We start from the raw sequence: 23,636 nt of genomic DNA on the forward strand, positions 1-23,636 counted from the left end.
TGCTAAATTTGTTCCTGCTATTGTTCATGTAATTGTACAAACAGAAATACCTCAGATCGGGAAAGAAAACTAGCGTAACTAGCTCTTATCCTTTCTCTTTCAACCCTGCTCTCCCTGCAGGCACAATCACTGAACTCGGTGTTACTATGTTCATGACAAACACCAGCCGAACCCTGTAAATATGCATTACAATTTGCAAAACCATTAGTCATCCTGTTTGCTTTCATCTAATACACAGCTTTGGTTATTACTATTTCTTGATTAACCTTACACAAGACTTTCCTCCACTTCCAACACCCTTTTCACTCCCAGTGTGCACTCCTGGTGGCTCCAGTGGCAATAGGTACTCCTAGTCCCACAAGTGCTGAGGAACTAATATGAACAACTCATAGCAAGTTTAAGAAAAGTGTTTTAATAATTCATAAATCATCACATTGAACTGACTCTCTATCCATAAATAGTAAAGGCATCACAAAAATACTACCTCTGGCTTAGAAAGTCCTTGAGCTGCAAAGTCCTGGGGCTCAGGAGGATGTATTGAGGACGATTTGCTGTCACAGAGAGCTTCCTGCTTTAGGCAGAGCCCTGGCCTAACACGGGACAGCCTTCTTGGGGTTTACCATCTCCAGATGGAGCTTCCCACAGCAGAGATGTAGCTGGTTGCTGAACAGATGCCCCATGAGTTTCAAAGCTACATTGGCTATTTAACTTCTAAATTTGGATAATGACCAGAAGAAATGTTCCTACCAAGTTCATTTGCCTTCTGACTATAATGCAGCATGTTTAGCTTTATCAGGTGACAAGTTCATTTTGTCTAAGATGTAAACCTGAAAGCAAGAGTGTAGACATTACTAAAACAATTGTTTACAAACATTTTTTAAAAATCTATAATAAAGATCTATTATTTCTGATAGGAATCCAGTTTTATGGGGTCTGTGATAAGAAATTTGACTGCTGCTAGGTAGAAAGGTTAAGCTGAAAACAAATGCTACATGAAGACCACATTGTTAGGCTGAAAAGCCAAAAAAATGATTTGCAAACTGGGTAGGATGAACAACTAAGCTCATGCTTGGTAGGGAAGGGTTGAGAGATATTTTTAAAAAAAGCTATATAGAGCAATAATTTTGAAGGTAGCAGATAAATCAAGGAACAACTAATCCTCTTTAGTTTTGCTAGGGAACTCATTACTAGAAATATTGGTGAGGCTACCTGGAGTGAAAAGCATGATACCCAAATGTAAGAGGCTCAGAGAGAGACATAGAATCAATAAATTCAGAAAAGCTGAAGCCCAGGCATGGCAGGACATGCCAGCATACAAGAGCCTGGGGGAAACTGGCAATTGTTAGTTAGACAGGCACAAAAGAAATCCAGTGACCTATGTAGGAAATACAATGTAAAGCCAATGTAGGAAGAACAATATCTAAAATATATTACACCTCATCTGCTTTTTCATTTTAGACACACGCATACACATACATGCACAAATACCCAAGGAGAGACCTGTCAGATGGAAGATTAGCTGACATTATAGTCTAATAAGGAAACCGCAGTTGAATAGCTGCATAATTTGCCACTGCTCCTCTGTAAAGGATGGGGCAAGAACTTGCAAAACTTGCAAGAAAGGTAATTGTCTTTTGCAAGAGCCACTGAAAGGTTATGGGAAATACTTATATAATCTATTGGTAGGGCTGGAAAATTATTGAGCAAGAGCAGGTGATTTTCAGAAGACTTGAGTATCCACTTGTTGGTGTAAATATTTGCAAACACCAGAACGTCCCCCAAATTTTGCATGGGAAGTCCCATGACAGTGGCAGGATCACTAGCCTTTCAAAGTTAGGACAGAGTACTTATGCAGTATAAGCAGGCATGCTGCACATGAAATGAAACACATGGGACCAGACAAATACATCTTAATTCGTCTAACTAGATATGTAACGGTGAAAAAGAGTATTAGGACCTTGTACGTCTTCCAGACAGAAGATACCAAGGGGTCTAAAAGAGCATTCTGTGATGCACAGGTTCTCTCTATCTCACCAGCCTGCAGTGGCATCACACTTGATTAGAGTTGATATAATTTCCATTGCCTGCCATGCTCAGCACAGAAAGAAGACTACAAGTTGAAAATTCTGCAGATGGGACAAATGAGAAGGCTTAGTGTCTGGTTCTACACTGTGCTTTGCAAAACCTGAAGACCATGAATGTGGTAAAACCCTTTGTTTTTTCCATAAATATCTGTTGTACAGCTCTTTCCTGTCAATTTAACAGAAACAAACCCTATTAGAAAAGTGAGCCCCCTGTGGAAGTGAATGAGAAAGCTGTCATAGACAACAGATAGATTAATTTCTCAGGAAATTTGTGCTAGGGAGTATCATGCCTGCTACATGCAGGCACCTGTAAGACTTTACATCCTGAAGAGGAAACTCACCACTTGCTTTCCTAGAATGGCATGCAAGGTCTCGCATTTGTGCAACTCAGATAATCTCTAATGAATAGGGTTTGTGATCTCCATTCTTAATTAGTTATTGTTTTGACAGATGAAGATTACAGAACACCTGAAGACAAGTCTCTACCACCAGCAAGCTTGGGAAGGCTTAATAGAAAAATGAATGAGTCAGTCACAGGCAGAGCACTTCCACATAACTAGCAGAAAGAGTTATCTCAGAAAACTACATGGAGAACCACTTGAAGAGGGTGAGGTGAGACATGAAAACAAAGGTGTCATATCTCCTAGGAGTCTTGTCATGATATTACTGAGCAATTAAAATCTTGACACCTTGGCAAAATAACTTGCGCTTATGCAAGTGGATTATAAATGTGTGTGTACAAAGGCACACACAGTATCTGTATGAGAAATTACATACACAAGTTAGAAATTAAATTATCTGAAGAGCTATGCTATCTCTCAGAGAGAAGTTACAGGCTCAGTGCAGAAATTCATAGGATTCTAGACTTCTGTCTTTTCACGTCCTTTGCCAACCACAGCAGCCTTTTCTGACCTTTCCAATCTGTTTCTCCAGGAGCTAAAAACACTCTGACACACTCGGTATGTCAGATACATTCAACAAGCCACTGGAAAACTGAGCTTTCCTATAGTAAGTCTTTCTTGACATTGATCCTGCTGTAGTAAAGAAGTGTTCTGTGGGAAAAGCCAGGGCTGTGCCAGTTCTGAGATTCCACTGAGGGAGTCCAGTCACAGAGAGTGGAAGGGGGTAAATTTTTAGTGACCTGTGGCTGGGCTTGGCATGGTGTTTTCAGATGCTCCCAACTTGAAATGGATCATTGTAGGGACTCTGGAAAGACTCAGTAACAAGTGCTCAGAATATGTGGAGTTTCAAGGTGTTTATTGCTTCCAGTGTAACTATCCCTAGCCTCTTTCTTATGTTGCAGCAAAGAAAATCTCCTTCCCCACCTATCCATCTACTCCCAGTTGGCCAATTGCTGCTTTTGTGCAGGACAGATTAGTGTTATTATAAAAATAAAGAAAAAAAAAGAAGACAATCAGGCTGCAAGAGAAATACCCAAGTACAGATATCCATATTTACAGTAAATAGCTTCTTGCTGTAGCAGTGGATCAAGTGAAATAAACATGTCTAATCATTAAATCAAACTAAATGTGTCAGAATCAGGCTCTGACTGATGAGTTTGCTGTAAGCCATGGCTGTTAACTTGAATAACTAAACAATGTTGTTTTCCCTCTAGAAAAAAAGATAGAGAAACAAATGGCTTCAACATCACTTTTTAAAAAGTATTATAAAAACTGGATTTTACTGGAACCCATGAAGTTTTTCAGACCTTGAGACAGCATGACGTTTCAACAGTCTAGTTAATACAATTTAGTTTTGCACAATGTCATTTGGACAACATCATTACAGAATGCTTCACAATTAATTACATTCAAATAGCAGCTTCTATCCCCTGTGGAGAACAGGACTAATTGGGTCAGATGTAAATATGCATTTCATGGATCCTACTGAACACTTGCCCATCTCACCAATTTACCATGTAATTTGATACAACTGGTGTACTATGCTCTGGAGATGTGCAGGGCGAGCACAATTGCCAGTCAGGGTAGAAATACACGGATACAGCAGTGCTGGTATTCTCAGTCTGCATTATGTTTGGCTCTAACTGCCTGACCCTTTAATTCTCTTGCAGAAATACTAATTTATATTTATTCATGCTGAAATACTCTGCTGTTGAAAATGAGGCTTGGGACAGAACTCAGTACTGATGAGAAGTGTCATGACAGACCCCTGGCAACACGGGATCAGAAACTGTTCTCCTCCCAGATGTCTTCACCCCTCCATTGGAAAGAGGACCTGACCATCGCTGCAGCGAGAAACCCTGAGACCAGGGCCTTATTGGGTCCTGAGTCTCGGCAGGGAAAGAGTAAAGATAAGCTGCCTACAGGGAAAGAACAAAGGAGCAAACTTTGGGGAAAAGTTGTCTCCTTGACCCCTTGTGCAGCTTAAGCTTAAATCTTGGGACGGCTGTGGCTTTTCACTATCTTTCTGCAGTCTTGAGTAGGGGCAGTTTAGGTTAGAAATGCTCCTCCTGAAGTCCCCTTTCTCCATCTTTTTATCATGAAACACATATTTGACTTTTTTTTCACTGGCTTTTTTTCCATGAAATGAGGTGGGCCAGAACACATGCAGCAAAAGAATCACCATTTTCTAAAATAATCTGGAAAACAAAAGCTTGTGCATGTGGCAGATGGCTCTTGAAAAGATACTTCTTGTTGCTTTAAAGCATCAAAAATAAGAACACCGTTTTCTGTCTCTTTCCAGCTTCCTCTGCCCTATTTTCAGTTTGCACTCTCCCCTAAGTATAATAAAAAATGAGACATTTGCACCCAGCTGGAGAGTACCTTTCATGAGCTGCAAAACTGCAGAGTTCATTTCTGGCGTGTTTCCTGCTGTTCATGAGTAACTACCAGGACAAACTCACTCAAGTGAAGTGCAAACTTCAGTCCCCAAGGCTTGTCAGTTCAGAGCTGATCCTTTCAGCCACTGCACACTGGGTAGGTACAAGAGAGGGCTCAGAGTTTCTAAAGCAAAGTAACACTACCGAACAAACAAAAAAAACTTTATCAAGTACTCCTTCTGGCTTTTCCAGTCCTACCTGTCCCAGGTGGTGCAGCATACAGTCACTTCATCATCCCACATCTGAAATATTGTAATAGTACTGTTCTGTAGCCCCTTACAATGCTTATATCCTGTTCATAGCTTATTTAACATTAAGGAGTAATTTGCTAAAGTATTAGCAAGTGGCCAACATGAGTCATTATACTGCATCATGTCCTACTTGGTGCTTTGGTGCCATGCCTGGTCCCTACAGTTTGATTATCTGTCCCCTGCTCCCATGGAGTACTCTGTGTTGCACTGCTCTGATAATTTCAGCAAATATAAAGATTCACCATTCTGCAGCCTTACCAACTCCCCATCAGACCTCCAATTCTCTGGTTTCCAGCACCTCTAGACTAGGCATTTTTTCCCCATCCTAAATTTTTTTGGTTTTTTTTTCTTTTTTTTCAGAAGTTGAAATTTGTTCTCCTAATTTTGTTCACCTGGTTTTGCCTCTACTTTGGTACCTGGATTCCATTACTTCAGCTTGTGCACTTGTACTCTATCAGCTTTAATTAATGCTTAGATATTTGGGACTTGACATTTGGAAGTCTTTTCAGGAATTGGTATTACATGTTCTATAAATTAGTCTGCCTTTGATTACAGAATGTTTAATGTGCCAAAATTTTTATTTGGTTTTCAGAATTCTCTCCCTTGGAATGTAACTATCCTTTTTCTCTTCTATTTCTTGGCTTGGGGTGAAAAATCCACCTCATATAGTCCATCACTTTATTGTGTCTGAGGCTATAAAACATGAAACACAGATACCTGTTTTGAGGTTTTTTACATTCCCTCCTCCAATAAGGGAAGGAAAAGCTTCCATTTCACTTTTCATGACACTTGTATACAGGCCCTTATAAAAAATAATTTATCTCTTCCACTGTTTCTTTGTCTGTGTTTTCTTTTCACTGGAAACTCTGCATTTCCAGTAAGCTTAGTCTGTCCGCCTGCACAGACTGCTCTTACTGGATTTTTTTGATCCATTGCTTGGATACCACCCCCATGGCTAAACTGCTTCTTTTCCTACAGGTTACTCTTTCTTTGGGGACTCCCGCCTCTCTTTAGACTTATGCCTAGAGCTAGACCAAGGATTCATATCAAGATGTTTTTCTAGTTTGAGATGATACTTTTGTTTAAATGTTTAAACTCACTGTAGTAAGTCCATTTAATACACAGTAAAGGTACTTTCACTGATGCTAAGTAGGGCCATTCCTATTCTATTCATGCTCACAATAAAAAGACAGACAAGGACATTCAGATGAAGTCACAAGGTGATATGGCAACATGTTGAAATGTATTATGTCTATTATTTAACTGGTTCTCTGCAGTCATATGCAGGACTATAATAACTTCAAGCTAAATGATCATTTTGGAGTATTTATCTTCTACAGGATTTTTTCTGCACAGTTACATTAAAGAGCTAATACAATCGACCTGGAGAAATAAAAGTAACCACAATATCTTGAGGGTGTTTATCTACAGCAGAAGCTACATGCTCTTTAATCTATTAAGTATGCAAGATACGAGAGAGAGAAAGTCATTCAGACTCAGATTCCTATTTTTCACAATGAAATTCGTGTGCTTGAGCTCACTTGGTGAGCACCAAAAATAGCTCAGCAAAAAGGGCTTTCCTTGAGCACTTCCATTATTCACATGATGCGGCACCTTACATAACACGAAGCGTGAACGTCATGCCGCTGAGTGCGGTGCACGTGGGTGCTAGTGGGCAAAAATTTCCACTGGGGACAGTAGTACCAAGTGTTTTAAAGGCAAAGTCAGGCTGAAGGTACTGATGTTTTTCAATGGGTAAATCTAGAAAATCTTGGAAAATTGTTTGGGGGGGTCTGATGGAAGTATTTCAGAGATAGCCTCTGAAAATCGGTGTTAATGCATACCTCTTCTTTTTAAAGATGGAAATACTATATTATCTTGACAGTCTCAGTGACTTTGGGCACTTGGGGTACCTGCCTTGCCACCACAGCTCCATCCAGACACCAACAGTTCTCTGAAGCTGCCATCATTGCTTGGTGGAATTATCCTTTGCTGCTGTAATCACTTAGTCTCAGTCCCAGCTCTTTCAGTTGAAGACACCATTTGTGCCTCCCTTTGTTAATCTGCATGCATGTGAACCCCCTTGGCTGCAGCATTGTTATTTGTATTGCTCTGTGTTCCCTGCACATGGGATTAAAGTCTGTCACAGCCTCCAGCTGCACAGTTTTTCATTTAAGCTATAAAGTATTGCTTTTAACACTAACAGTCCCAAACTTAACCCCTGTTCTTGGTCACAGTGGTAACCATCACGCATATAGTTTAGGAAATCATCTTTGAGATGATGGTATGAATACTAGTATACTGTGACTCATTTTGACTACTGATCATATAACATAATAATTACTGTTTTCAAAAAGGGATGATTGAACCTGTGTAAACAGAGTTGTTCTGATTCCCTGGAAACCCATCATTTTGAAAAATAAGCAAATCTTATTTGATTATTACAAATCATATTTTAAAAAGAAGTTATTTTCTTTCAGGTGATCTAGCACTATGCAAATTTAGATTTTAATGTAATGAAACTACTACATCCTCAGTACCATCAGACTCATGGCTTCTGCAGCCTGTACTCTATGAAAAAAGTAGTATTATGATATACAGTAAATAGGCAACCATTTCTCTCAGCAGTGAAGTATTGCTGCTGATGGGTGTATTTCACTGTGACCAGGAAGACTACACAAATCTTTTGTACAAGCATTGAATGTTTCTTCCAACAGAAACTGCATGGGGAAGGCAGACAGGTTGAAGTACTGATTACCTGAGGATATAGGGATTTATTCTGTATAGAAGATGGCAACAGGTTCTGATAGTGCAATCTTTTCTAATGCAATGACAGGTCAATGGTTCAGCTGTAAATACAATTTCTGGACAATCAACAATACAACCCAGACTTTCCTAGAGAAGAATTAACCAGTCTGATCTTTGGCTTAAGAGATCTGATGGTCTCTTAAGGTGTCTTGTGCTTTAATGCAATGCTCTGAGGGTTGCAGCACCAAGAAGAACAAGACCCAGCAGAAGCAATAACAAAAGCAGTGACAAAGGCTTACAAAACTGAGAACAGTATTTTTCTTGTTTTGTAGATGTAGCTGCTAAATCCAGGAATCCTGGTCAGACATGATTTAGTGCCTATTTTTTATCTCCCCATATTAGCACTGAGTGATGCAGTATAAATATTCAATCACCCCTCTTCTACACTGTCTCCTCTTGACTATGACTTCTAGATTTGCATTCACCATAAACCCTTGGTTCAGTGAGCAATACCTCAGCAAGTGGAGTTACCTGCTTGTGAGGCTTCTTGTGGCACCACAGGCTATGTTGCTATGTTCTCCTCTGCACATAAATGTCCTTCTCTTGAGCAGAAAAGTACTGAGCTGCAGCTATGATAGCATTGCTCCAGAAACCTCTGTCTTGGTATGTCTCTTCTGTTCACCTCTCAAGTGCACATCACTTCAGTGGTGGGAGTTCTCCAGGGGAAATCAACGCCAGTGCAGCTTGCTCTTAGGGGTCTGCAGGAAGAGTACTGCAGTGACATGGCCCCTCTGTGTACTGCTCTGGCTGTATATGTAATACACAAGATTCAAAAGTAGAAGAGAGGTTTCTGCAAGCTTTCCTGAGAGAGAGGATAACCAGGCCTTACAAGAACCTTAGCTAGACTACTAGCACTTTGTGACATGCAACACTGACTACTGACTTGGACTGGTTTTGTAGTTGTATGGCATCAGTTTTCCAGTGGCAGCATAGTAATAATGGTCATATCTTCTAGAAAGACCCTGAATTTTTTTTTATGTTCAGTTTTGTATACATGTAAATATGATTATTTCTACAATAGAAAGTATCCAGAAGTGAAGGCTCTCTTCTACTAAAGCAGTAAATCTAGTTTGAGATTGTAGCTCTGAAATTGAATAATTTATTGCATTGCAAATGCTCTATTCTAATTTTGCTGTGTAATGTTAACTCTGGTTTTTGCTTTGATTTTCAAAGCTACTAAATCCACTGAAATCATCTGCATCTTATAATCACATAACTTTACAGAACTTGATCAAAGTCAGAGGCCCATTACAGCTCAAAAGCTGTTCAAGTAATGTTTTTGTTCTGGGAAATCAGGTCCTGAAAGATTTAAATCTTGGTCCCATTTTATTTGGATGAATACATTTAATTTCTCGTCACCAGTACCAAGCAGTGAGGTGCACACTAAGTTTATTTCTCTTTCTATCACTGATTTTATTACCTCCACAACTCACCCCTGATTTTACTGTGTAAAACATTTCAGACCCATGGCTCTTCTCCAAGCAAATAAAAAGAAACCAATGCCATACATTTTTTCATTCATAGCTATTCATACTCCACTAAGCAGGACTCAGGACATCACAAGAAGGAAAACTGCAAGTTGATGGTTCAGGAATAAATACCATACCAATAAAAATGCATTTCATTATACATACCAAATTTTGTTGGAATATACTCATCTGAAAGATAACACAATGTGGGATTTACTGTCTCAAGTCATTTCCTATGCTCTTATCCCCTCCATTCACCCTATATTTATACAGGACCAGGCTACCCAATATATATGCATTTTCTCTGGGAAGTTTGGAATGGGGGTGGCACAAGCCAACCATGGAAAAAAGCAAGCATAAGGATGGGCCACAAGAATGTACAACGTGAAACTGCTGTTCATGCTGTGGACAGTGCTGTGTATTTTGTGGGGACATTTAACAAAGAGAATACAAGAGCCTACTAGTGATGACATCAAAATCATCCATTTTGCTGATTTATGACATCATTGCACATACTAAAACTCTCTCTTGCTTTCTCTTTCTCACTACAGTTTTACCCTCAAACTTGAATAGACGATCTGATTCACTGTCCCGTAAGCTGATGACTCTTTGCTCCGCAAGCCATTCATGCGCCGCACGGACTCGACGCTTTCATTCCCAACAGTCATAGTCTGTGCCTGTCCCCAGAGTGTCAGCATAGATAGCAGCAGCAAGAATGAGAATAGCACAGTGGTAACACAACACACATACACAACACGCAAAGAAAAGAATGGCTCAGTTAGAGACAACCATCATGCAAAACAACATGAATCACTTTCAAGGCAAAATAAACTGAGAAAATTTTGAGAGACAAACTCAAGTAAAGAAATGCAGAAAACATATCCTAAAGAGACGGCCTTAGTAACATTATTGCCTATTTTAAAATTCATGCAACCAGATTCATAGGAAAAGTGAGAGCAAGCCTGTGCAAATGGATAGGTGTCTCTTACTCCAGCAGAATATTTCCTTGTATTTAATTAGGGCATTACCCATTTTGCAAAGAATCCATCTACCAACTGGCTTAGAATAAACACAGGTCTTCTGGTGATTTGGTTTTAAATAACCTTCTTGTAATATTCACCGGAATAATCATTCCCACAGCAGATGAATGACCACTTCCATGGACCAAAACCTCCTAATTTTTGAGTGATGCCACTGGATACTGTTACTTACCAATGGTAGCTTCTTGCCTAATTGTTCATCTCTAAAGAAGACATTGTATCCAAAACTGAAATTACAGACTCCATACAGCAGCTTCTGCTGCTGCCATGCTGGTTTTGGAAACAAAGGCTTCTAGTAGCAGTGCATCTGTCATGCGTACCTGAAGACAGGAAAACATTTCTGCTCTCTCCTGTAATCTAACAGGAATCTCAATTCACCTGACAATAATATTAAACCAGACAACAGCACTGGATTGCTTCCCAGAGCATCCATCAAATATTACATCAGCTACAGAACACTTATTAGACAGACCTGTCAAAACACAAATGCCCTGTGCCACTGTTGTCATCCCTTTTGTAAAGGAAACCATTATTTATGGCTTGAAGCACTCGTGCAGCTCAAGCAAATGTTTACTTCACCTAGCAAATGCATATGCACAGTGTAAACCTAAATGTTTCTACTGATACTGAAAACCAGTGACATAGATACAGGAAGAATGAAGACTTTATAGCTGTGGGAATGATCATAACTGGACTAAAATTCAATTTAATGTCTATTCTTGTCTTTCCATTTACCAAAGAAAACAATTAGGAAATGTGGACAGACTTCCTGAAAATATTTCTAGACTGACATCTAGGTGAAAACCAAGCCTCTCTACTATATTTCAGTCACTGGTATAAAATGTGATAATGATACTCACAAATAGGCCCTTTGTCAAAAATTTGAAGTTTGTATCAGTAACAAACTGTGAAATAGAAGAATCTAGAGAGAAAATTCTTCTAATCCTTCTTTTTTTTTTTTTTTTTTAAAGTGGCCATGTTTTCTGGTTTCAGTTGGGAAAGACACTAGTTTCTGGTGGTTTAAAAGTCAGGGCAGAACTGCTGATTGCTCTATAATGGGTTACCCTAAGGAATCTCCCATTTTGGCATGACTAGCTAGGGTAGCAGTAGAAAAGACAGGACTCGGGGATGTGCTGATGTCAGCACATCTGAGTGATGTCAAGGAAATAATATCAGTCCTCTATCTATATCATTGCTTCCAACAGTTCCTTATCCACTATATGTGGTGGGTGCCACATAGTAGCACAATATTTGTGAAGGTACAGCTGCCTCAGCAATTGCAAGAAGGGAATAAAATTCTTGGAATCAGTGACCAATCGATTGACATTTATCAATAACTTCATAAACTGCAAATAAACCCAGAGGCCAGTTGTCAGCTCTTTATCAAGGAGTAAATTACTCAAAAGGAAACTTTAGAATGAGAGTCTCCTGCAAGGGCAAGAAGAACTGAGGTGAGAAATCAACTGCACATCAGCATGCTGTCAGGGCAGAATCAGTCACCCCAAGTAAAGAGAAGCTGTACCTTGTTTTGTCTTCTTTGCCTTCTTCGAAGCCTCAGAAACTCCTTGTGCTGCCGTGAAACAAAGTTGACTGCTGCATATTCCAGTAATGCAGCAAAGACAAAGAGAAGGCACACGGCCATCCAGATGTCAATAGCTTTTACATAGGAGACCTAGAAAGAAATAGGGCACAGCATGTTATATTTCAAACTTCTTCATAAGCTGAAGATATTGGCCTGAAAAAATAAGCACATTTCTGCTCAGCAGAATTCCAGTTGCTCAATGAGGTGGGGGTTTTCTTGGTTTGTGTTTTGCTTTATTGGTTTATCGGTTATAACAAATAAATAATCCAGCTATTAATGGAAATGCATGTTCACAAAGGATACACAAATTATGAGCTACCACCTTTAGGAAAAGAATCAAGTTTAATCTAACAAAATAAAAGTGCTCTTATAGTCACAATCACAGTTTATCAGAAAGAATATGAATGCAGGGCATGATACAATACCTATTGAAAAACAACTCTAGAAAGTTCATAGTTATCACCTTTTTCATCTTTTATGAACTAATTACCATATTGATTGATTAGCTATGTTTGGTATCCATAACCTCAAAGTAAACTCAGGGTAATGTATCCTGTAGATTGATATGACTTTACTAATTGAATATTTGATCCTAGTTGCTTGACCTTTATCCAACAACTCTATAAGCAAAAGAAATCTTCATAGATAATATCTACTACAAATACCCAAATACCAGATGTCTCTATTATAGTAAAAGCCGATCCTGATTTGAATTGACTGATCCACAGTAAAATCAGATATATTACAGCACTGCAATGTCACAAGATTTTTATCTTACTACCCACACTGGGCCAAACAGTATCCAATTAATGAGCCACACACCATGCATATCAAAGGTACATTGTCCTCCATAGCTGTATTTGGTCTCTGCTTTTCTTTGTAGTCTTGCAGTTTTTAAGCAGAGATCTTGTGATTAGGCAACAGCAGGTTGTCTCTTTTGTTTATCAGGTATTACATCCAGGGTGGAATTAAAATCATCTGACTTTTAATGTCTACAGCGTACATGTGAGCTAACTGCCTAAACTACTTTGATATAAATAAATCAAGGAATGAAGAAGAACAGGCATTTCTAGGATACAATGCATTTGATCTGGTTTAGATGTCTTCTCTAGGATGAGATTAATAACACCCAAATAGTGCTTCTTCATCTTCATGTCTATAAAGTGGGGCTTAGAACCACCTTCTAAGCATAGACACATGGGGTTTCACTCAGTAGTCTAAATAAAAGCATTGCATAGTGCCACATTAGGTATGTAGCCTCCATTTGCTAATCCAGCAGAGCACGAATTTCCAGTATCATACTAACCAGTCCTCTGGAGATGTCTTAGATACCCAAGGTCACCTCAGATGGCACCCACCACCATACAACTGAATCAAGATAAGCAAAATGGATCGTACCTAAACCCTGGAAAATTACAATCAAAGATATTTAACATCTGAATAATACCCTGAAGGCCAAACGTTTCAATGCAGTCAAAACATACAGTGGTCTGAAAAGAGAGCAGAAAACGATGTGTTGTGCATCTAACACTTGAATGTTCAGGAGACCCAATCTCCACTGTAGAAAACTCCACCTCTACCCTTTGCACACACTGTTCAAAATGACCTTGCTCTTATGGTCATGGCTATCATTTCATGATGAAGGGAAGCCCACCTGTTTCAGTAGATTTTGCTCCTATTTACCATGTGCTTAAATAGCTTCACTTTTCAAAGTCTGTAGAACATTTTTTGTTAATGTCAAACAGAATATACTGCACTATGTGCTCCAGCAAGCAATATGAGCAGAGGAACTGGCATTTAAAGTATGGTAGAAAGGATACAGAGCTCCATCCTGCAGATTCTGAACACTGAGAAGGACATTTTAGAGGAACCAAGTACTGTTATTCAGCCTGCATCATGGGAACATACATTTCAGTAGCTGAGGCTATAGTGCAGCCCCATATTGCCATGCCCACAATACAACATGCATAGGCTGAGATGGGAGAGGAGGATTTAGCAGGTTAAGGTGACACTGTGAATCTGTGCCTTTCAATTAGATACACAGCATGTATGCATTTGTCTCCCCCACACATAAAAAATTTTACAAGTTCCATCTTTACTGAGCAGCTGTGAAACCCGATGAAAACTCAACAACATCCCAGACACTCTGTGCCACAGGCTGAGGCGCAGTAGGAATCAAGTCACTGTAATTTGTGTAAAATGCAGCTGAGTTTGGATTGTTTGTTACCTTCCTTGAAGGGGCAGCTTGTTTTCCTTTACAAATGCCCTTAGGAGATGTATTAGACATGCATAAACAGCTGGACTGTGCTGCCAGAGACAGCACAATGCAGGGAGCTGAAGCCACAAGAATCAGCATTTCTGACTGTGCAAATCCTGTCCTAGTGGGCTTAAAGCAGGGAGGGCAAAATAATAAAGGAAGCCCTGAGTTAGCCTTCCTGCCACTTACATAGTGCTGCCGTAAATGGCATCCACACAGTTGCTGAGCCAGCTGGATTATTTTAACTCCAGCCTGCAGGGCTGGAATTGGAGGCCCACAATACACTTGGCAGGTGCGTAGCTTGTTTTATTGTTTACCTATTGCCATACCATGGCACAGCTTTAAACGAAAAAACAGAAAGAAATTGCTTCCAACAACACCTTAAAAATAAATAAATGGAAAAGTTCTGCAATGAGTGAAAGTCGATCCCTTTGTTTTCAAATCTCTTTATGTAATTTTATCTATGTATCCCCAGTATGTACAGAATTGTTCTGCTAGAGGTCTGAAAACTCATGCAATTTTCAGAAACCAGACTTTTTTCTAGCCAACCCTATGCATGGAAAATGACATGGATCCATTACACCAAGCCTAGTAGGGCCTCACCTGGTATATGTTTCCAAAGAAGTCCTAAAGTGAGTGCCCAGATTGTAGATCAGCACTTTGGTATCAAAAGCATGCACAAAGCAAAGTTTCAGTGGATTTTAGGGTCTCTGCTTTAGCTGACTAACCTGTGTCTTCCCCTGTGTCTTCCTTCAACTAGGAAATAGTCACATCTACCAGATCACAGACTGATCTGAAGGGGACCTCTCTCAACCACCCCTGATGAAGCAGCTCCACCTTGTATGGAAACACTTAAAAATACATTGGCTTGGGGACTGGAAAGTCTCCCCTTCCTACATGTAAATCTTAAGCAGTGGAATATGAAGTCACTCTCTGTCTCTGTGTCCCAAACACATGCAGGGATTGGGAAGGCCCTATCATAGAGTATTTCATGGTGCTTGAACAATTTCTTCAGTGAGATGAGCACAGAAAGGATGTGAATTTGATCTTCAAATTCCAGGTGAGTGCTATAACCACTTGCTTACTGGATGCTGTGGCTTCTTATTGTGATATCTCTCATGTCAATGAAATGCCTTTTTCTAGGAGCTCCTCAGCCATTTCTCATTTATCTCCACAGGAAACTAATCAGCAGACTCTAGTGTGCATCTTATTCCTAGGTTTTTATTTCTCCTTTACACTGTACAAGGAACCTTCCACATCTAATTTTCAGTTAAAAATATTGCTGAGTGACACACTCATAGGAGCTGGGGTCTGCAAAAACCGGGTACTTCATGATATCATAGACACGTTCATTGCTTTGGGAGGTTCTTCCATCAAACTCAAAACCAGGGTTTTTTTTCCCAGATCATAATATAACATGAAAAATCATGTTTGCTCAAATAAAAGGCTTACCTCATCTGTTTTGGTAAGGACTCATCAAACAATACTGTATCTCCAGCTTCCTTAACTACCAGGTCCATGCTCCATGCTCCATAGTCACTACTGTGTACATGTAGGACGGTATAAACCCTGATTTTTTTTGAGAAGATTCTGTCTCACCTAACTTAAAACATGTTAAGTACATGTGGGTTTTTTTAAATTAATGGTAAGAAATAAGCATTTCTAGGACAAAATACATCTAAGTGGAAGGTAGATATCTATACTATAGTCTAACGAACTGTACCCTAAAAGTGCCAGTCTCTCATTTTTAACCAAGACTGGAGTATTGGATGCCTATTTCAGGTATATATGTCTGCTTGATATATGCCAACTTTGGTTAGATAAAGCCTGTGAATCATCTGTGTTAGCCAGTATCTTGATGTAATGCTAAACAGAACAGAGCAGAATATCGGAAGTTACCTCACATGAGTCTATGTAATAGAGACTGCTAGCTGAGCATTTGCCACCTTTCCCATAATTTCACTTGGACAGAATGCAAGGTCTACAGTGACACTACAAATTCAGAGTTGACATTATCAAGCTACCAAGTATAAAATGAAAAATTAGTGGTGATTGGTTTTTTTCAAAGGTAGACCTTGTAAAAATTCCTCTGAAAAGCCTGAAACCCTGACAGCACACTGGGTCAATTTACTTTTCAGTACTTTTAGAAGAGGATATTTGAAAACTCTGCCTTCTTCAGCATTATTATGTTCAGAAAGCACAAGATTTTCTTACCCTTTTCTTTATTCAACTAGCTGCTCCATTTTTTATTGCATGTTGCAGAGCTTCCTCTCTAATGTTGTTCGGGGTGGAGGGGATTTAATGGCTCCTACCAATAAAACCATAAATTATATCAATAATTCAGATGCTCTGTAAATGTTTTAGGGCCCGCTAATGAGGGAACATTTTCAGTGAGAGCTCTCTGCACCAAGAGCCAAGTATGATAAGACTAAGCATAGTAAATGTGACAAAGCAACTCCTTTCCCTTGAAATTTTTCCTCATTTGTTATTTGGCCATGTCCACTATGTAAATACATGATCAGTTTATGCTCTGTACAACACTGCTGTAGCATCAATGACCCCAGTGAAGTTCCTGGAAATGAAAGTCCAAGAAGGATTAAACTGTTCATGAAGGCCTTGCAGAGATTAAATCTTCTGCTTTTCCAGCTCTTTTTATTTTAGCACTGTGACTCTCTCACAGCTTCTGGGTACCTTTCGGCATATCGCCCTGTGTCACCACCAGAATGAAACACGCTTTCATGGAGAGAAGCTGGGGAAAAACACGGTCATAGGTCTTGCAGCTAAGCAGCTGTCATTTGTTGACATTTGTGAATCAACCCTAATGTGAGCTCTATTTCTGCTACAGTGCGAGCCTCATGAGACTCCAGGCAACTGCTTTAATTCTCTGATTCTGATGAATAGGTGTAAAATGGAAATAAAGACACATCCATTCTCTCCTGGAGTTTTGCATTGTGAAAATAACTTCAATATGCAGTGCAAGGTGTTCAGCCTGTGTTAAAAACCATATCTCCACTTATTTTGGTTGATAGAATCTCATGAAAAAATATCTTTGACTTTTGACATGAAGACCCAAACCTCTACTTTTGCAAAATACCAAATTCTAGGCAAGATTTTTTTAAAGAAGAAAATTTTCAGCTACTGTGAAATGTTACAATTTGAAATTAACTTCTCCTATACATTAAAAGAATCTTTTGCAGAAAAAAGTTTCAGAGAATTTTTCAGACTGGAAATGTGGAAATAGAACAAAGTAATATTTTAAATCAAAACTGAAACAAAAGTTATGTAAAACTTCCTTCTAGTACAAGGCATTGATGTTGCATTAAATTTCACTTTATTTTTTAATACCAAAACACTTACATGAAATTCTCTTATCATAAAACTTACTGGATTTTTTTTGGTCAAATCTTGAATTCATAAAGAAATTGATAGCTCTTTCTTGAATATCAGCTTTATATAGCTGACACTGAAAGCATCAGTTCTGACTTCATCACAGTTTCCAGGCAGAGAAGTTTCTGAATGGAGAACATGCTGTCAGTTGCTAGTACAAGGAAAGTATTTTCTTTTTGTCCTACTCTTACTCTGGATCTTTCTTTTCATCCAAGTGTTTCACCCCCACAAAATATCATCATTTTAAAAAAAATTCATATCAGAAAATGCAAATTACTTTCCCCATCCCATTGTTGCAACAGTTACCAGTTAATTATCCTTCACACCATGCAGTTTTAAAGGGTCATAGTCACTGTGCAATACCTTGACGGGTCAGGTCAACAAGACTTTTTAGCTTAGTGGACAATACGGCATAGACCAGAAAGTGGTTTAGATTCCACCAAGTTTAAAATTAATGGGATTGATCTGTTGGTAAGGAAACCTTCATGAAGTGTTCAGGGCAAGTAAAGCAATTGTCCATCACAGCTGGCTTTGGGACCTGTTCTCAAAGGGGGTCTGCTTCTGTAGGGGAGAGAATGAGAATGAAAACTTTCATCTTCCAGACTCTGGTAAATGTTTGTTTGCCTCTTCAAGACTTTAATGTCCATATTCTTTCCATAATGTACTTTGCAAAGGAAAAGGTCAAGCTATAAGAGGTACTGTTCTGTTCCTAGAAAACAAGCGTTCATAGTATGGGGCAGATTTTGACAGAGATGATTCATCATTGAATGAGTCCTGTGGAAGTTTTAGGTGTCCTTCATCAGCTCATTTACTGTGTTGCTAGGTGGCTTGGGAAGACAACCAGCCTGGCTGGTGACCTACTTTTCTTTTGAGGTGAAATGGGGTTAAAAACAGGTCCCACATATCCCACTTGGGAACCAAGCTACTACCCTCAGAATAAAATGCCTGTTCCAAGATGATGACATAACTGTTTTGCTTTGTTTGTTGGATGAATGAAAAAATTACAATATTTGGTGAATATGAAACACACTTTTTCCAGTTATTTTATGAAACTCTATTTTTTTAATTGACCAAAAAACTTTTGTTCAACTCTTTTTTCTTTTTTTCCAAAACATCTACTTCAACTTCCATTTTTAAATGAAATGTGAACAATTTTCAAAACAAACCAAGAAACAAACAAGAAATATTTAATTTAAAAATGCTGAAACAAACTCTTCCACCCTCCCTCCATTATTCAGATTCCACCAAGTATCCACCTAACAGCATGGACTCACAAGTTGTTCCAGTCACCCAAAATTGCCTTCTTCAATCAATAAGATATTCATCCAAATTTTTTTGCTCCATTTCTATTGCTGGTTCTGCCAAGTCATGAGATGCTAAACCTCCCACCCACTGCTGATGCAAAACTAAATGTTGACTGCATTCAAGCCAGGAAAAGTGTGGAAACCATTTATGGTTTGTTTTTCCTTCAAAGATGAAGGAAAATTTTCTTCAAGTCTTTGAAGATGATCAGGGAGTTAAGGTATTTACAAAGATGCTCAGAGAGAGGCCTCCAGGCAGGGGCCAGAAGAGGTGATCACTTGTGTGCAACATAATTCACTAATATGGCTAATAGCTATTTTTGTTGTGCCAGCTAGTCCAAGATGCCACAGATACAGTACTGGTCTGTGACTGGTGATTGCTACTGCTGTGCCAGTTCGATCTTACTCCCGCTGAAGAGAGTGAGCAAGATGCTCCCCACCTTCAGAGTGGGGCTGGGTCCCAATAAACTGCAGGTATTATCCAACACTTTGTGAACCTCTCAACACATGGCTAACCCCTGATTCAGATGACGCAGGACTGTGTTATAATACATCCTCTGGGACATGAAAAAGGGATCACAGAACACTAACAGTGCACCAGAGACTGATATTTCTTTAAATTATGTAACTATATTCTATATGACACATTATAAAAAAAGTAAACTTGTGTTCCAGGAAAAAGAAAGCCATTCTAGAGAAGCAATAATTTCTTTTTAGCATGGGCTGTGTCTATTCACACTTTATGATCTTTCTTCTCAAACAGCATATTTCCACCTTTGAAAAAAGTAATCCCGTAAATACAGAATCAGTTATCAGATTGGTGAAGCCAAGACTGCTTGTTTTTCCTTCCCAAGGGCATATGAAGTATTGGCATATTCATCATGTGTCATTTTGTGCAATCATATGGTGTCGTTGCCTTGTATTTCCCATTCCTGACAATTCATTCTTTCTGTACAGGAAGTCTAGACAAGATGTACCATTTCCACTTCAGAAGCCCTTGACTTCCTTGAAAATAGTATGACTATTTTTCAGACATTAAAAAAATAAAATCTGAGCAATAGTTTAAGGCAGTTTTTCTAACCAAGCAGATTACAGCTGAGAAAACAAAGGCTTGTGCTTTGGACAGGTAATGGTGCTGGTGCTCAGCTTGGGAGCAAACTGGGTGATTTTATTATACATTGGTAATAGAGGGACAGGCTGACCTCTGCCACTGGGAATGAAGTAACACTAATTGAAATTGAAATCAGGGTCAAAAGCGCATTTTTGCAAACATGTGTTCAACTGTGTGTTGTATCACTTTTCACTAAGATGACAATAAAGTGGAAATGTCTCTTATATCTAGGCCAGGAGCTCAAGTCTAGCTCAGACCGTTACAGAAACAGTTAAAAAGAAGGTACAGAAGGGAAATGCTGAACTATTTGGAAACAGGAGGGTCTGGTGGCCCTCCCCAAGAACTGTGTTGAGTTCATGCTTTGTAAACAAGGGCAGACTGGAACTAGGACTGAGCAGATCCGCATCAGAGTGTGTGAAGTTCAAATGCATGGATGAACCAAATAATAAAGGGACTAGTTATTTCTGTCTAATTGTCTCTTTTCAGCCCACTGCGGAAACAGATTTTGGAGAGAAACAAAACTATGAAAGAGAGAGAGGGAAAAAAATGCAAATTCCTCTGTTCATCATTAATTAGGACTTTGGCATCCACCAGGGCACTGCTGACTTTTCTCAGTGCCCCAACCCTGAAATACACTGGGCAAGAACAGGCCAGGAACACCACCACTCCTATCAGCTCAGCCACATCCTCAACACTATGTGGAAACAGAAAATTGTGGTTCTTGTCACTCTCCAGCCTGGTTGTGTCTCTCTGCCCTCTTGGTAAAAAGAGTCTGGTTTCACTGGCCAACAAAAATATGCTCTACAGTAGTGTTGCAGACTAAGAGGCAGCTAACCCAACCCCACCCCAATGTCATAGTCAGAGGTTGTATGGTTTTGTCAGATCTCAGACAAGCCAGTAAGACCCACAGTTTGTTCTTGAGCTGTCTCACAAAGAGACCTGCAACATCAAGCACTGGCTTCTCACCACTAATATTCTGTACATCTCTGCTCTTTCCCTTGGTCCCATTTTGTATGTTTTGTCTTATTCTGTCTTCAAGAAACTGGTCTTAAATAAGAGCTCACAAACATTTGACTGTCTTTTTCTTTTTTCCTTTAAAACCAACCAGACTTCCAATAAGGCTTTCTACAGTCAAAGGAAAAAACAATCCTCTTGCCTCTGCAAAAAAAACTAGTACTCTGTGCACACAGACTCCCCAAAGGTTACAACAGCATCTCAGTGCCTCACCAATTAATCCTTCAGGTTTGGCTTGTGAATAAAGCAAGGCAGGACAGCAAGCTCATGTTGGCAGAAATAAAATAAATAATACCAATATTTGTGACAGTGCTTGTGTATGGACCAAAGAAAATAATCAACAGATTGGTGGAGTCATGGTGATCAGTTTATGAAGGTGACAAATAAGGATTGATGTCCCTGCTACAAGGAAGCAGCTTCTTATTGTTAAGTAATTGAAAGACATTTATCACACAGAAACACCCCCATATCCAGCTGAGATCAGTGCAAATTGAGAATTATATGTGGCTGCATTAAGATACAGACAAATATGCATATGGGCAGCCTTGATAGCTGGATGACATTGTCAGTCTCGGGTCTCATTCACAACAGAAATTTCTGTCCCTTCCTAGTGAAATCAACAGATAATATTTCTTTAATGTCCTTGAATGCCCACTTGACTACTTGGACTTTAAGTGTAATTTCTTCAGTGTATGAGGGCTTGGATAAAAAAAAAATCACCAAGAAAAAACTGAGGAAGATTAGAGGAGTCACAACACCATGATTATATGATTGCTAACAAGAACCAGTGTCATGATTTTGAAACAATGTCATTAAATTCATAAACAGAGTAAAATGCTGATACTTACCAAAGGACCATTTATATCTATGATTCATTTGAAATAAGAAATCAATGTGGTCTCTATCTGAGTACAGCCAGAGTGCCTACTTCTAAAATACCAGCTTTTCTGCAGTGATTACAGTTTTTTGAAACGGTTTTTGTTTGGTTTTTGGTTTTTTGGTTTTGGTTTTTTTTTTTTTTCAAACAGAGCATTAACTCAGATTCAACAAACCCTTTCCATTTCCTCTGTAGATCCAAAAGTGACTCGGTCACCTCAGGTGAAAAGTAATCTTCATTCAGCTCAGCCACAGCCATGCCAGATGCAGTTATTACCTCTGCCACCCAGTTAGGAAGAATTGCACCAAATTGCATTACTCTTTGACCTTTGAAGAGTTAACTGACCCAGTACATGACTGTTATCAAATAACAAGTCAGGATTTTATTTTTGTAGCAATAGGAACAAATCTCTTCCTTTCATGTAAAGCAAGTAAGACTCACAGAACTGGCCGATGGCAGTGTAGCTACTGTGATCAATACCAAGAACATTTGCAACTATACATACTTTTTTAGGTGTTATTTTTCCATTGGATTGCATGAAAATTGTGTTAAATCTCAGGTGACTGCAGAACATTCTACAACATCCTCTCTGTGCTCTATTTCCTATTGTAGTCACAACTAAGTGAACCATTAAAAGTGATCCAATTCACTGAACCAAACAACAAAAACCTAAAATTAGAAAAAGGATGCCTAGGGCAATATGCCTTTTTTTCTTTCACTCTTTGTCTCTGCTGTTTGTGAATAGAATTGATTTTCAAATTCTTCCCTAAGATTATACTCCTAAATTCTGGATTTCTTAGGTCTTCCAGCAACGTAATTTGGTGGGAAAAGGCTTTTGTTTATTTTTATGACTGTCGGTCTCTCTAGATTAGAGATGGGTAAATCACATGAATCCTTTGGTCAGAGAAAATTACCTTACCAATACTAAATCATCAGACTAAACCAACTGAGAATGGGATGGTTCATTACGTTACTCAGTATCCCCCTATGCTTCTTTCTTGTCTGTTACTTGATCAGTTTCTTACTACTCCTGAGCTATTCATCATTCTTAATGTTTCCTCTGGCTCTGTATTCTGAATTGCTACTTTCATCTGATGAAACTGGAAGGGAAAAAAATGCTTTATTTGTCGAAAATTTAAGCAATATGAAACTAACAATAATGGTGCAACAAATAGATCTGTATGTGTAGTCCATCAAATTATTCTCTTTCTATCTTTGGGGAAAAAAAAAAGGATTTTTGAACCAAAAATAAAAATATCACTAAAAAAAATCCCAAAGCTGACATTGAAGAAAACATAGGCTCAGGAAAGATAACATGGCCCAATTCCAATTGTAAGTGTGAGTGAGTCATATTTCATGTACAGTAAAGCACTTAAGGAAATGCAGAATTGAAAGAGGATGTACAATGGGAATAATAGTATATGGCAAAGGTGAAAATGTACATAGAAAGAAATTATTGGTCTGAATATTAATAAGCAGAAAGAAAGAAAATGGGATAAAGAAATCAAGTTAAAGAAAAGAAAATGGAATTCAAATAAAGGGGAATGAACAGCAGCATTTAGCAAGATTCATGCAAAGATTTTATTTTTTTTTAAATTTAACTGAATAATTTTCCA

At 38.8% G+C, this 23,636-nt stretch overlaps 1 protein-coding gene across 4 annotated transcripts in view; it reads right to left on the minus strand.

Annotated features, from left to right (window-relative positions):
• GLRA2 (glycine receptor alpha 2) overlaps positions 1-23,636 on the minus strand; it is a 130,460-nt gene that overhangs the window by 17,152 nt on the left and 89,672 nt on the right. For 2 of the 4 annotated variants that reach the window (XM_074858751.1, XM_074858752.1), the window contains exons 8-9: positions 12,014-12,163; positions 10,009-10,128 (exon numbers count right to left, since the gene is read on the minus strand). In XM_074858751.1, coding sequence (XP_074714852.1) covers positions 10,009-10,128; positions 12,014-12,163 — 270 coding nt within the window. The remainder of the gene's footprint in view (positions 1-10,008; positions 10,129-12,013; positions 12,164-23,636) is intronic. The other 2 variants (XM_074858753.1, XM_074858754.1) reach the window with 1 other exon arrangement.

This window comes from Strix uralensis, chromosome 2 (assembly GCF_047716275.1).
Source record: "Strix uralensis isolate ZFMK-TIS-50842 chromosome 2, bStrUra1, whole genome shotgun sequence".
Lineage (NCBI taxonomy): Eukaryota > Metazoa > Chordata > Aves > Strigiformes > Strigidae > Strix > Strix uralensis.